The 14,073-nt window shown below is 46.8% G+C and overlaps 1 protein-coding gene and 1 non-coding gene across 3 annotated transcripts in view; both read right to left on the bottom strand.

Moving 5' to 3' along the window:
* Positions 1–832: 832 nt before the first annotated feature.
* Positions 833–14,073, bottom strand: part of SMPD4 (sphingomyelin phosphodiesterase 4) — a 181,399-nt gene continuing 168,158 nt past the window's right edge. For both annotated transcript variants that reach the window (XM_063913033.1, XM_063913034.1), the window contains one exon: positions 833–1,267. In XM_063913033.1, coding sequence (XP_063769103.1) covers positions 947–1,267 — 321 coding nt within the window. In that variant the 3' untranslated portion in view covers positions 833–946. The remainder of the gene's footprint in view (positions 1,268–14,073) is intronic.
* On the bottom strand, positions 12,565–12,680 carry LOC134961830 (U5 spliceosomal RNA). Its single transcript, XR_010187969.1, has one exon. It is a non-coding gene; the product is annotated as a U5 spliceosomal RNA (small nuclear RNA).

A 14,073-nucleotide genomic window follows, 5' to 3' on the forward strand; every position in this document is an offset into this window, starting at 1 on the left:
ATGTCCCCCCCCCCCCCCCCCCCATAAAATTATGTAGAAACAGCAGTAAAGCCTAAGTGCTGTACAGGGCAGTTGCGGGCTTCTGTCCTAACCGTGTCTCGCCTCCTCACTCTAATCTGTCCCCACATTGGTGGTGTGGTCACTACATGTATCAAATTTAGGACAGACGTAAAATTATTATATAGATTTTGGAAAATAACAAGTGCACAGCATTTTAAACCATTTTCTTTCTAACTTTCCACCTTTAAAGTTAAGATGCAGATAACGTAGAAATATTTGAATGCAACTTAATAATATGTATATACTATATGCAAAATACCTGCTTTGCCAGTAGGCGCACACACAGCATAGGCCACTGTCATAATGCCCTTTGCACAGAAATTCAGTAACTCACACCTATTAAATCTTGATGGTCAGTTACACTTTTCGGATTTTCAGTACAATTTTTCTCTTAATAGCCAATAAGAGGCACGGCTTTGTTAAATACATCAACTGTACTTCAGTCCAGTCTTCGGGCTCCCAGAACACTATTATAAGTTCCTCATATGTCCATCAGAACACAGTACCAAGCCTGTAGTTACCCCAGTACATTATTATACCAAGCTCTTCCGTCACTGTTACTCGGGATGGTTTCCAGCATTTAGTGTGTGCGCAATATTGCCATGTGCTTACTGAGAGCAGAGGAGCACTCCTACACAAACACTATAACTTCAAAAGGTGTAGCACAGCCCTGTATTCAGTAACATTGCAATTGTATTACAGAATGCTGGGTATCTGTTTTCAGCATGGTTGGAGGAAACTACAGAGAGGAAATCAGGCATAAGAGGGGACATTCAAAAGCCACGAGAAAGGTTTTAATTCAGAACACTGGTACATTATTTTACATTAAAATATTGACAATATCCACAGCGTAAAAAAAAATATATCTATATAAAATGAACTGTCATCAGTCCGCGTGCGGCTTCCACTTTTCAGCAATCAAGGTCTTGACAGCAGCATATAGAAGGTAACCAATCAGAAGAATGAATGAGCAAGTAAGGGGCCCCATAGACAGAAGGCCAGATAGAAAGTAAAAAAGAAGCAGGTAAAACATAACCCAATAGTTGGCAAGGAATCGAAGACGAATGCGAGGAGAGGTCTGATCTAAGGCAATGTGGGATGGCATGGGGCTCATTCTCCTTGCAGCTGGACTGCTTATCAGATGGTAGCTACAAAATCTTCCAAGAAAGTCCCGTCTTCTGCACACTGAAGTCATTGTGTCACCAAACTAGAAGGAAATAACAATATAAGCAGTGCAGCTTCAGCGTTTTAAAATTAAGCCCTTTTTAAAAAAATAAGATTTTACTTACCGATAAATCTATTTCTCGTAGTCCGTAGTGGATGCTGGGGACTCCGTCAGGACCATGGGGATTAGCGGCTCCGCAGGAGACAGGGCACAAAACTAAAGCTTTAGGATCAGGTGGTGTGTACTGGCTCCTCCCCCTATGACCCTCCTCCAAGCCTCAGTTAGGATACTGTGCCCGGACGAGCGTACACAATAAGGAAGGATTTTGAATCCCGGGTAAGACTCATACCAGCCACACCAATCACACCGTATAACTTGTGATCTAAACCCAGTTAACAGTATGACAAACGTAGGAGCCTCTGAACAGACGGCTCACAACAATAACAACCCGATTTTTTTGTAACAATAACTATGTACAAGTATTGCAGACAATCCGCACTTGGGATGGGCGCCCAGCATCCACTACGGACTACGAGAAATAGATTTATCGGTAAGTAAAATCTTATTTTCTCTGACGTCCTAAGTGGATGCTGGGGACTCCGTCAGGACCATGGGGATTATACCAAAGCTCCCAAACGGGCGGGAGAGTGCGGATGACTCTGCAGCACCGAGTGAGAGAACTCCAGGTCCTCCTCAGCCAGGGTGTGCCCCTGACCAAGTAGCAGCTCGGCAAAGTTGTAAAGCCGAGACCCCTCGGGCAGTCGCCCAAGATGAGCCCACCTTCCTTGTGGAATGGGCATTTATATATTTTGGCTGTGGCAGTCCTGCCACAGAATGTGCAAGCTGAATTGTACTACACATTCAACTAGCAATCGTCTGCTTAGAAGCAAGAGCACCCAGTTTTTTGGGTGCATACAGGATAACAGCAAGTCAGTTTTCCCGACTCCAGCCGTCCTGGAAATCTATATTTTCAGGGCCCTGACAACATCTAGCAACTTGGAGTCCTCCAAGTCTCTAGTAGCCGCAGGTACCACAATAAGCTGGTTCAGATGAAACGCTGACACCACCTTAGGGAGAAACTGGGGACGAGTCCGCAGCTCTGCCCTGTCCGAATGGACAATCAGATATGGGCTTTTGTGAGACAAAGCCGCCAATTCTGACACTCGCCTGGCCGAGGCCAGGGCCAACATCATGGTCACTTTCCATGTGAGATATTTCAAATCCACAGATTTGAGCGGTTTAAACCAACGTGATTTGAGGAATCCCAGGACTACGTTGAGATCCCACAGTGCCACTGGAGGCACAAAAGGGGGTTGTATATGCAGTACTCCCTTGTCAAATTTCTGGACTTCAGGAACTGAAGCCAATTCTTTCTGGAAGAAAATCGACAGGGCCGAAATTTGAACCTTAATGGACCCCAATTTGAGGCCCATAGACACTCCTGTTTGCAGGAAATGCAGGAATCGACCGAGTTGAAATTTCTTCGTGGGGCCTTCCTGGCCTCACACCACGCAACATATTTTCGCCACATGTGGTGATAATGTTGTGCGGTCACCTCCTTCCTGGCTTTGACCAGGGTAGGAATGACCTCTTCCGGAATGCCTTTTTTCCCTTAGGATCCGGCGTTCAACCGCCATGCCGTCAAACGCACCCGCGGTAAGTCTTGGAACAGACATGGTACTTGCTGAAGCAAGTCCCTTCTTATCGGCAGAGGCCCTGAGTCCTCTGTGAGCATCTCATGAAGTTCCGGGTACCAAGTCCTTCTTGGCCCATCCGGAGCCACGAGTATAGTTCTTACTCCTCTACGTCTTATAATTCTCAGTACCTTTGGTATGAGAAGCAGAGGAGGGAACACATACACCGACTGGTACACCCATGGTGTTACCAGAACGTCCACAGCTATTTCCTGAGGGTCTCTTGACCTGGCGCAATACCTGTCCAGTTTTTTGTTCAGGCGGGACGCCATCATGTCCACCTTTGGTCTTTCCCAACGGTGCACAATCATGTGGAAACAACTTCTCGATGAAGTCCCCACTCTCCCGGGTGGAGGTCGTGCTGAGGAAGTCTGCTTCCCAGTTGTCCACTCCCGGAATGAAAACTGCTGACAGTGCTATCACATGATTTTCCGCCCAGCGAAGAATCCTTGCAGTTTCTGCCATTGTCCTCCTGCTTCTTGTGCCGCCCTGTCTGTTTACGTGGGCGACTGCCGTGATGTTGTCCCACTGGATCAATACCGGCTGACCTTGAAGCAGAGGTCTTGCTAAGCTTAGAGCATTGTAAATTGCTCTTAGCTCCAGTATATTTATGCGGAGAGAAGTCCCCAGACTTGATCACACTCCCTGGAAATTTTTTCCTTGTGTGACTGCTCCCCAGCCTTTCAAGCTGGAATCCGTGGTCACCAGGACCCAGTCCTGAATGCATAACTGTGGCACTTTAGTAGATGAGCACTCTGCAGCCACCACCACAGAAGAGACACCCTTGTCCTTGGAGACATGGTTATCCGCTGATGCATCTGAAGATGCGATCCGGACCATTTGTCCAGCAGATCCCACTGAAAAGTTCTTGCGTGAAATCTGCCGAATGGAATCGCTTCGTAAGAAGCCACCATTTTTCCCAGGACCCTTGTGCAATGATGCACTGACACTTTTCCTGGTTTTTGGAGGTTCCTGACTAGCTCGGATAACTCCCTGGCTTTCTCCTCCGGGAGAAACACCTTTTTCTGGACTGTGTCCAGAATCATCCCTAGGGACAGCAGACGTGTCGTCGGAGACAGCTGCGATTTTGGAATATTTAGAATCCACCCGTGCTGTCGTAGAACTACTTGAGATAGTGCTACTCAGACCTCCAACTGTTCTCTGGACCTTGCCCTTATCAGGAGATCGTCCAAGTAAGGGATAATTAAAACGCCTTTTCTTTGAAGAAGAATCATCATTTCGGCCATTACCTTGGTAAAGACCCGGGGTGCCGTGGACAATCCAAACGGCAGCGTCTGAAACTGATAGTGACAGTTTTGTACCACGAACCTGAGGTACCCTTTGTGAGAAGGGCAAATTTGGACATGGAGGTAAGCATCCTTGATGTCCAGGGACACCATATAGTCCCCTTCTTCCTGGTTCGCTATCACTGCTCTGAGTGACTCCATTTAGAATAGGTCTCACCGAGCCGTCTGGCTTCAGTACCACAATATAGTGTGGAATAATACCCCTTTACTTGTTGTAGGAGGGGTACTTTGATTATCACCTGCTGGGAATACAGCTTGTGAATTGTTTCCAATACTGCCTCCCTGTCGGAGGTAGACGTTGGTAAAGCAAACTTCAGGAACCTGCGAGGGGGAGACGTCTCGAATTTCCAATCTGTACCCCTGGGATACTACTTGTAGGATCCAGGGGTCCACTTGCGAGTGAGCCCACTGCGTGCTGAAAACTCTTGAGACGACCCCCCACCGCACCTGTTTGTACGGCCCCAGCGTCATGCTGAGGACTTGGCAGAAGCGGTGGAAGGCTTCTGTTCCTGGGAATGGGCTGCCTGCTGCAGTCTTCTTCCCTTACCTCTATCCCTGGGCAGATATTATGGGGACGAAAGGACTGAGGCTGAAAAGACTGTCTTTTTCTGCTGAGATGTGACTTGGGGTAAAAAAGGTGGATTTTCTAGCTGTTGCCGTGGCCACCAGGTCCGATGGACCGACCCCAAATAACTCCTCCCCTTTATACGGCAATACTTCCATGTGCCGTTTGGAATCTGCATCACCTGACCACTGTCGTGTCCATAAACATCGTCTGGCAGATATGGACATCGCACTTACTCTTGATGCCAGAGTTTCGCATATATAGAAATGCATCTTTTAAATGCTCTATAGTCAATAAAATACTGTCCCTGTCAAGGGTATCAATATTTCCAGTCAGGGAATCCGACCAAGCCACCCCAGCGCTGCCCATCCAGGCTGAGGCGATCGCTGGTCGCAGTATAACACCAGTATGTGTGTATATACTTTTTAGGATATTTTCCAACCTCCTATCAGTTGGCTCCTTGAGGGCGTCCGTATCTGGAGACGGTAACGCCACTTGTTTTTATAAGCGTGTGAGCGCCTTATCCACCCTAAGGTGTGTTTCCCAACGCGCCATAACTTCTGGCGGGAAAGGGTATACCGCCAATAATTTTCTATCGGGGGAAACCCACGCATCATCACACACTTCATTTAATTTATCTGATTCAGGAAAAACCACATGTAGTTTTTTTCACACTCCACATAATACCCTTTTTTGTGGTACTTGTAGTATCAGAAATATGTAACATCTCCTTCATTGCCCTTAACAAGTACCGTGTGGCCCTAAAGGAAAATACGTTTGTTTCTTCACCGTCGACACTGGAGTCAGTGTCCGTGTCTGTGTCGACCGACTGAGGTAAAAGGACGTTTTAACGCCCCTGACGGTGTTTTAGACGCCTGGACAGGTACTAATTGGTTTGCCGGCCGTCTCATGTCGTCAACCGACCTTGCAGCGTGTTGACATTATCACGTAATTCCTTAAATAAGCCATCCATTCCGGTGTCGACTCCCTAGAGAGTGACATCACCATTACCGGCAATTGCTCCGCCTCCTCACCAACATCGTCCTCATACATGTCGACACACAAGTACCGACACACAGCACACACACAGGGAATGCTCTGATAGAGGACAGGACCCCACTAGCCCTTTGGGGAGACAGAGGGAGAGTTTGCCAGCACACACCAAAAACGCTATATTATACAGGGACAACCTTTATATAAGTGTTTTTCCCTTATAGCATTTTAATATATATATATATATATATATATATATATATATATATATATATATCGCCAAATAAGTGCCCCCCCCTCTCTGTTTTAACCCTGTTTCTGTAGTGCAGTGCAGGGGAGAGCCTGGGAGCCTTCCCACCAGCCTTTCTGTGAGGGAAAATGGCGCTGTGTGCTGAGGAGAATAGGCCCCGCCCCCTTTTCGGCGGGCTTCTTCTCCCGTTTTTCTGAGACCTGGCAGGGGTTAAATACATCCATATAGCCTCCAGGGGCTATATGTGATGTATTTTTAGCCAGAATAAGGTATTATACATTGATGCCCAGGGCGCCCCCAGCAGCGCCCTGCACCCTCCGTGACCTAATGGTGTGAAGTGTGTGACAACAATGGCGCACAGCTGCAGTGCTGTGCGCTACCTTCATGAAGACTGAAAAGCCTTCTGCCGCCGGTTTCTGGACCTTCAATCTTCAGCATCTGCAAGGGGGGTCGGCGGCGCGGCTCCGGGACGAACCCCAGGGTGAGACCTGTGTTCCGACTCCCTCTGGAGCTAATGGTGTCCAGTAGCCTAAGAAGCCAATCCATCCTGCACGCAGGTGAGTTGAACTTCTCTCCCCTAAGTCCCTCGATGCAGTGAGCCTGTTGCCAGCAGGACTCACTGAAAATAAGAAACCTAAAAACTTTTTCTAAGCAGCTCCTTAAGAGAGCCACCTAGATTGCACCCTGCTCGGACGGGCACAAAAACCTAACTGAGGCTTGGAGGAGGGTCATAGGGGGAGGAGCCAGTACACACCACCTGATCCTAAAGCTTTAGTTTTGTGCCCTGTCTCCTGCGGAGCCGCTAATCCCCATGGTCCTGACGGAGTCCCCAGCATCCACTTAGGACGTCAGAGAAAAAAAAAATACACACATCCCAATTCCCTTTACATATTACCAAAGCTGTGTGGTGTTCATGTCTGGGTATCATGCATTTCCCAATGTTCTCACCCTACCTTAGTTGCTAACAGACTATTTTCCAATCAATGACAACTTTAAAGAAATACATTAAGAAATTAAATTGTATGGATCTGTTGTGCTGCTCGATATAGTCAAAGCTCTCTAGGGTATCAATTAATAAAAAATGTTTACCAACTGATTAAGGGAAGAGTATTATGGGTATATTAGGCATGGAAGAGGAAGGGTCAGCAAGAAGAAGAAAAAAAAAAGATTAATGTGCTGTTAAAAGTAGTTATGGTAGACTTACCATTGCTAACTCTTTCTACGATATACATTGGGTTCCACAGGGAAACATCGGAGTAGCCATCTGATCCAGAGGCACCAACAGGTTAAAGCTTTAGGCTGTCCCAGGATGCATTGGGGCCTCCTCTATAACCCCGCCTCCAGGCACTGAGCGCTCAGTATCGTTAACCAGTCCAATGCAGGAGCAGATAAGACAGAAGGTAGATGTTCTCACGACAGGGACCAACGGCTAATGCCATACAATTAAGCTAGATGCGTCAGGGCGGGCGGCCTGTGGAACCCAATGTACCTCACAGAAAGAGATAACAATGGTAAGTCTACCATAACTCTCCTTTTCTGCAGCAGGTTACATTGGTTTCCACAGGGAAACATTGGGGATGTCCTAAAGCAGTTCCTGAAGGGAACCCGGCGTCCAAAGGAAGCATCCTGGGGAGATGGAAAGTAGCAAAGACATAGAACCTAATAAACATATTCACAGAGGACCATGTAGCCGCCTTGCACAATTGTTCTGCGGACACGCCACGGCGAGCCGTCCAAGAAGGTCCAACAGACCGAGTAGAATGGGCATTAATAGCAGCAGGAGCTGGGAGACCAGCCTGCGCATTAGCTTGTGCAATCACCATTCTAATCCATTTGGCCAAGGTTTTGCTTATTCGCAGGCCAGCCATGTTTGTGAAAGCCAAACACGACAAAAAGGGAGTCTGACCTCTTGACTGAGGCAGTCCTCTCCACATACATTACGGAGAGCCTGTACCACATCCAAATACCGCTCTTTGGAGGACAAATCAGAAGAGATGAAGGCCGAAACCACAATTTCTTGGTTAAGGTGAAAGATGACACCACCTTAGGTAAAATAGGATTTTGGTACTTACCAGGTAAATCCTTTTCTTTGAATCCATAGGGGGCACTGGAGTACTCTTGGATATGGACGGTGCGTAGCAGGGAAGGCACATTTAAATATTTAAATGAGCAACCCTCCTCTTCCTTCCTCCATACTCCCAGGATCCTCAGTGTTTTTTTACTGAGCCGAATAGGAGCGACAGAGAAGTGAACAATGGAGAATTACATATAACATTATAAAATAACGGACAACAATAAAGTTGACACATAACGTTACTGACAACTAAACAGTTGACACCATAACCGATAGAACTTGAAACTTTGAACCAGCCGGTGAGAATGTGTTACCATAAGATCCCCTGAACTTACCACAAACAAGGTAAAACTGCTCTGGGTGGGCGTCCAGTGCCCCCTATGGATTCAAAGAAAAGGATTTACCTGGTAAGTACCAAAATCCTATTTTCTTTTTCATCCACTAGGGGTCACTGGAGTACTCTTGGGACGTACCAAAGCTTCCCCCGTGGGTGGGAGAGCTGTTTGGCACCTGTAACACTAGGCGACCAAAGCTAGAAGCTGATGCCGCAAACGTATCAAACATGTAAAAGCGCATAAACGTGTGCACTGCTGACCATGTAGCCGCACGGAAAAGCTGCGTCGTAGAAGCCCCACGACCAGCTGCCCATGAAGTTACCCCAGAACGTGTGGAATGAGCTGTTACTAATGTAGGCGGCTGTAACCTAGCATGAAGGTAAGCATGACGTATGGTCAGTTTAATCCATCTGAATAAGGTCTGCTTAGAAGCTGGCCAACCCATATTGGCAGTATCATAGAGAACCAACAACGTGCCCGTCTTACGAACTGTAGACATTCGGGATACATAAAAGCGTAATGCGCGTACCACATCCAAAGTTCCAGACTTTCCTGTTAACACAGGAACTACTATTGGTTGACTGATGTGAAAAAGATGACACTACCATTGGCAAGAAAGCGGGATTCGTCCGAAGTTCCGCTCTGTCATCATGAAACACCAAATACGGTGGCTTGCATGACAAGGCACCCAAATCTGAAACACGCCCTGCCGAAGCTAAGGCTAGAAGAAAAATAGTTTCCCCAGTGAGAAACTTAATATCCACTTGTTGAAAGGGTTCAAAATATGAAGACTAAGAAATCTAAAACCAGAATCAAGTTCATGGCGCTGTAGGTGGAATGAATGGAGGCTGTACTATGAGGACACCTTGCAGAAAAGTGTGTACAGACGGCAATAGAGCCCAAACGTCTTTGAAAGTAAATTGACAAAGCAGATACCTGCACCTTTAGTGTAGATAAACGCAGTCCTCCATCTAACCCCGTCTGTAGAAATAACAAAAGACGGAATAACTTGAAAGATGATGTCTGAAACTTCCGAGCTTCACACCAACCTATATAGGCACGCCAAATTCTGTAATAATGAGCTGCCGTAACTGGCTTCCTAGCACGTAACATGGTTGGTATAACCGATTCTGGAATGCCGTCCCTTCTTAAGAGGGCGGCTCAACAGCCACCCCGTCAAACGCCGCCGCGCTAAATCGGGGTAAAGGAACGGACCCTGTTGTAAAAGGTCCGGACGTAGTAGGAGCGGCAAGGATCGTCTGCGAGTAGTCCGGGGAGATCCGAGAACCAAGCTCTCCGAGACCAATGAGGCGCTACTAGTATGACTGTGGCGGCCTCTCTTGTGATCCGTTTTAGCAACCGAGGGAGGAGCGGAACGGTGGAAATAGATACACGAGGCTGTACGGCCACGAGATTGTGAGAGCATTCGCCGCCCCTGCCGTTGGATCTCGCGTTCTGGACACATACTGGGGCGTTTGGTGATTGTGGCGAAATGCCATCAGGTCCACTTGAGGGTAACCCCCCCCTCTGGACCAGCATGTGAAACACTTCTGGGTTTAATGCCCATTCTCCCGGATGAAAATCCCAATGGCTGAGATAATCCGCCTCCCAGTTGTCCACTCCCGGAATGAACACTGCCGACAATATCACTTTGTGATGCTCGGCCCAATTGAGGATTCAAGCTACTTCCCGCATTGCCATGCGGCTTCTCGTTCCTCCTTGTTTGTTGATGTACGCGACCGCCATCGCGTTGACTGACTACACCTAGACAGTCTGAGATCGAAGCATGTGCACTGCTTTCCGTAGCACATTGTAAATTGCCCGGAGTTCCAGGACATTTATAGACAGCAATCTTTCGTGATCCGCCCAGAGACCCTGGAGCTGACAATTTTGAACAACAGCTCCCCAACCTCTGAGGCTCGCGTCCGTCGTTAGAATTATCCAATTCCAGGCGCCGGATCGTTTTCCTGCGGTTAGATTGTGTACCTTGAGCCACCAGAGTAGAGATACTCTGACCTGTGGCGACAACCTCACCCTGTGGTGAGTCTGCAGATGCGAGCCCGACCACTGTGCGAGCACATCCAGTTGAAAAGGACGTGAGTGAAAACTTCCGAACTGAAGCGCTTCGAAAGCCGTCACCATTGTGCCTAACAGACGAATGCACAAAAGTACCAAGACTGTGCATGGTACCAGATGACGAATACTCTGTACTTTTTGTTCTGGTAGATCATTTCCTTGATCTACCGTATCGAGAATCATTCCTAGGAATTGAAGTCGTCGAGACGAATTTAGATGTGATTTCTTGAAGTTGACAATCCCACCGTACTGAACCAGTACATTGTACGTTAGTAATGTATTTAGGAGTCTTTGTCGAACTGGAGCTGTGATGTAGAAGGTTATCTAAGCACAGAACCATTATCACCACCCGGGATCTGAGAATAACTTATCACAGACATCAGCCTTGTGACAACCCGAGGCGCTGATGAGAAACCAAACAGGAGAGCTTGAATGGTGGACTGCCAACGTTTAAGTATGCCAGATGTAGTGGCAAAATTTTGAACGCGTAAGAACGCATCCTTGAGTTTTTAGGGAGAATATGATTTCAGTGGTTGTAAACCTGCAATCACTGATCGCATGAATTCCACTGATTGAGCCTCTTTCGGTTTAATATGGAATATAACAGTCGGCTGGCTGCGGTACTTCAAACAAAATTGAAATAACCTTGAATCTAGGAGAGACTGAATAGCAGTCTATAGAGCTGCCCTTTGTGTCCTCTGACACAGGTTGGCTAGTTTTGGAACTAGCCTTGACAAACCACCGCAAAGGTGGTAGACAATGGAACTCTATGTGTGATTGACACTAATTATGTTACCGCAGATCTGTGGATTTGAGTAATAATGTCGAATGAGACATCAGAAGAAATGCTCGCCCAAAAGAAGAAACAAGGCAATTAAAAACTTGCCATGCCATTGGCTTGACAGCAGCCGTTGTGTCCGAACGACAATTAAACCACCTTCTCGACCACGTGTAGTCATGTCATGTGTTGTAGGACCTACTGGAAAAGACTGAGGTTTAAAAGATTTGAACCCTGGTGCAGTTTTCCTTGTAAGAACTGTAAATAGACTCTCACGCTGGAGCGTGAAAACTTTAACTTCCTAATTTAGGAGTAAATAACACATTTTCGCGTAAGGCCACGCAAAGCGTCTGTCAACCACAAAGATTGATGGTGAACTAAGAGAACTAACATGGCTGACATCTATAGCAGACATGCGTAAATCCTCAGGTGATATACCAATGTGAGTAACAACCCGTCGAAACTGTTCTGAGGCCAGAACTGGCTATTAACTACGTTATTTATGCGACTATAAAGTCGGTAACCCAAACACCAACTACAGCATAGACATTACCATTAGCATAGCTTGAATGTCCACTCTGACTAGTCATTAAGTGTAGTTGTAGGTGGGACCTGGAAAGATTTGACACCCAGAAATGCTGTCATAGACTCTGGTATAGTGAATGGCTTAATAATAGAATTAGAACAATGGACACACACACACGCCCGCACAGGCGCTCGCTGCGTTCTATCTTATAGAAACGCTTGCATTTGAAATAGGTTCCTTAGTGGCATTAAAACTCAGAGCCTTGCGTCTGGCATTGAATCGTTTTGTACCACACAGCAGATGTTAGCATGCGCCCTCTGATGGGTACTATTTATTTATATTTATCATCAGCCATTCACACAGCGCACACACACTCCGCAGCGCTCCCACAGAGAACACATGACCCTCCAGAAGAGTATGTGACTTTGTTATAAACAGTTAGATGTAGCCGCCCAAACAGGATTAGTATAGATGTCCGATGCGGACTGGTATTCCCACTGTGCACGTGGATTCCCTTAGATATCTTAAGTAACGTGTACATAAACTATAAAAGTATTGCTGCATACCTTCTTGTGACAGAAAATTCCTAACACCACCCCTGCTTCTCTAGTGGGGAAGTGTTGTAGGACCGCAGAAACATGTCCTGGATAAAGAAACAGGAAATTGAGTTAAAATGGTGTCCAGCTATGTGCGTAGTGCCATGTGCTTCCACCATATGTTATTTTTATTTTTTATTTTTTTAACTTCAATCAGATGGGGCATGCAAAAATTGAGATAAAACTCAGTTTTGCTCCTCTCCACGGAAATCTTTAGTAACAGACGAAAGATTTGTTCGTTCTGAAGAGAAACCCTCACCCACTCCTCTCCCATCAACATCTCTGATCTTATCTCCCTTTACATTCCCACACGTCCTCTTCGCTCTGCTAATGCACGACGACTTTCCTGCCTACGGATCACCTCCTCCCACTCCTACCTCCAAGATTTTTCACGTGCTTCATCACTTCTCTGGAATTCTCTACCTCTCCTCCTCAGACTCTCCACCTCTCTATAAAACTTCAAACGGGCTCTCAAGACCCACTTCTTCACCAAACCCAGCCAAATCTCATCCTAACCCTCTGTTCTACACTCTCCATGTACCCCATCTGTGTCACCCCTGTCTGTCTACCCCTCCCCTTTAGAATGTAAGCTCTCACGAGCAGGGCCCTCTTCCCTCATGTGCTTATCCTTTCTTAGTTTAATAATCTTCAACTGCACCAGCTCCAGCAGTCTTCTGCCACCCGATACTTATTCCAGTGTCATCTGCTGATCATTTACCCTGTACTTGTCCTATACTGTCATCAACTGTAAGTTGCTGTTTTCCTGTTTGATTATTTATGTACTCTGTAATTGGGCGCTGCGGAACCCTTGTGGCGCCATATAAATAAAGGATAATAATAAAAATAAGAATTTACTTACCGATAATTCTATTTCTCGGAGTCCGTAGTGGATGCTGGGGTTCCTGAAAGGACCATGGGGGAATAGCGGCTCCGCAGGAGACAGGGCACAAAAAGTAAAGCTTTAGGATCAGGTGGTGTGCACTGGCTCCTCCCCCTATGACCCTCCTCCAAGCCTCAGTTAGGTACTGTGCCCGGACGAGCGTACACAATAAGGAAGGATTTATGAATCCTGGGTAAGACTCATACCAGCCACACCAATCACACTGTACAACCTGTGATCTGAACCCAGTTAACAGTATGATAACAGCGGAGCCTCTGAAAAGATGGCTCACAACAATAATAACCCGATTTTTGTAACTATGTACAAGTAATGCAGATAATCCGCACTTGGGATGGGCGCCCAGCATCCACTACGGACTCCGAGAAATAGAATTATCGGTAAGTAAATTCTTATTTTCTCTATCGTCCTAGTGGATGCTGGGGTTCCTGAAAGGACCATGGGGATTATACCAAAGCTCCCAAACGGGCGGGAGAGTGCGGATGACTCTGCAGCACCGAATGAGAGAACTCCAGGTCCTCCTTAGCCAGGGTATCAAATTTGTAGGATTTTACAAACGTGTTTGCCCCTGACTAAATAGCCGCTCGGCAAAGTTGTAAAGCCGAGACCCCTCGGGCAGCCGCCCAAGATGAGCCCACCTTCCTTGTGGAATGGGCATTTACATATTTTGGCTGTGGCAGGCCTGCCACAGAATGTGCAAGCTGAATTGTATTACACATCCAACTAGCAAAAGTCTGCTTAAAAGCAAGAGCACCC

Source organism: Pseudophryne corroboree, chromosome 1 (genome assembly GCF_028390025.1).
Source record: "Pseudophryne corroboree isolate aPseCor3 chromosome 1, aPseCor3.hap2, whole genome shotgun sequence".
Lineage (NCBI taxonomy): Eukaryota > Metazoa > Chordata > Amphibia > Anura > Myobatrachidae > Pseudophryne > Pseudophryne corroboree.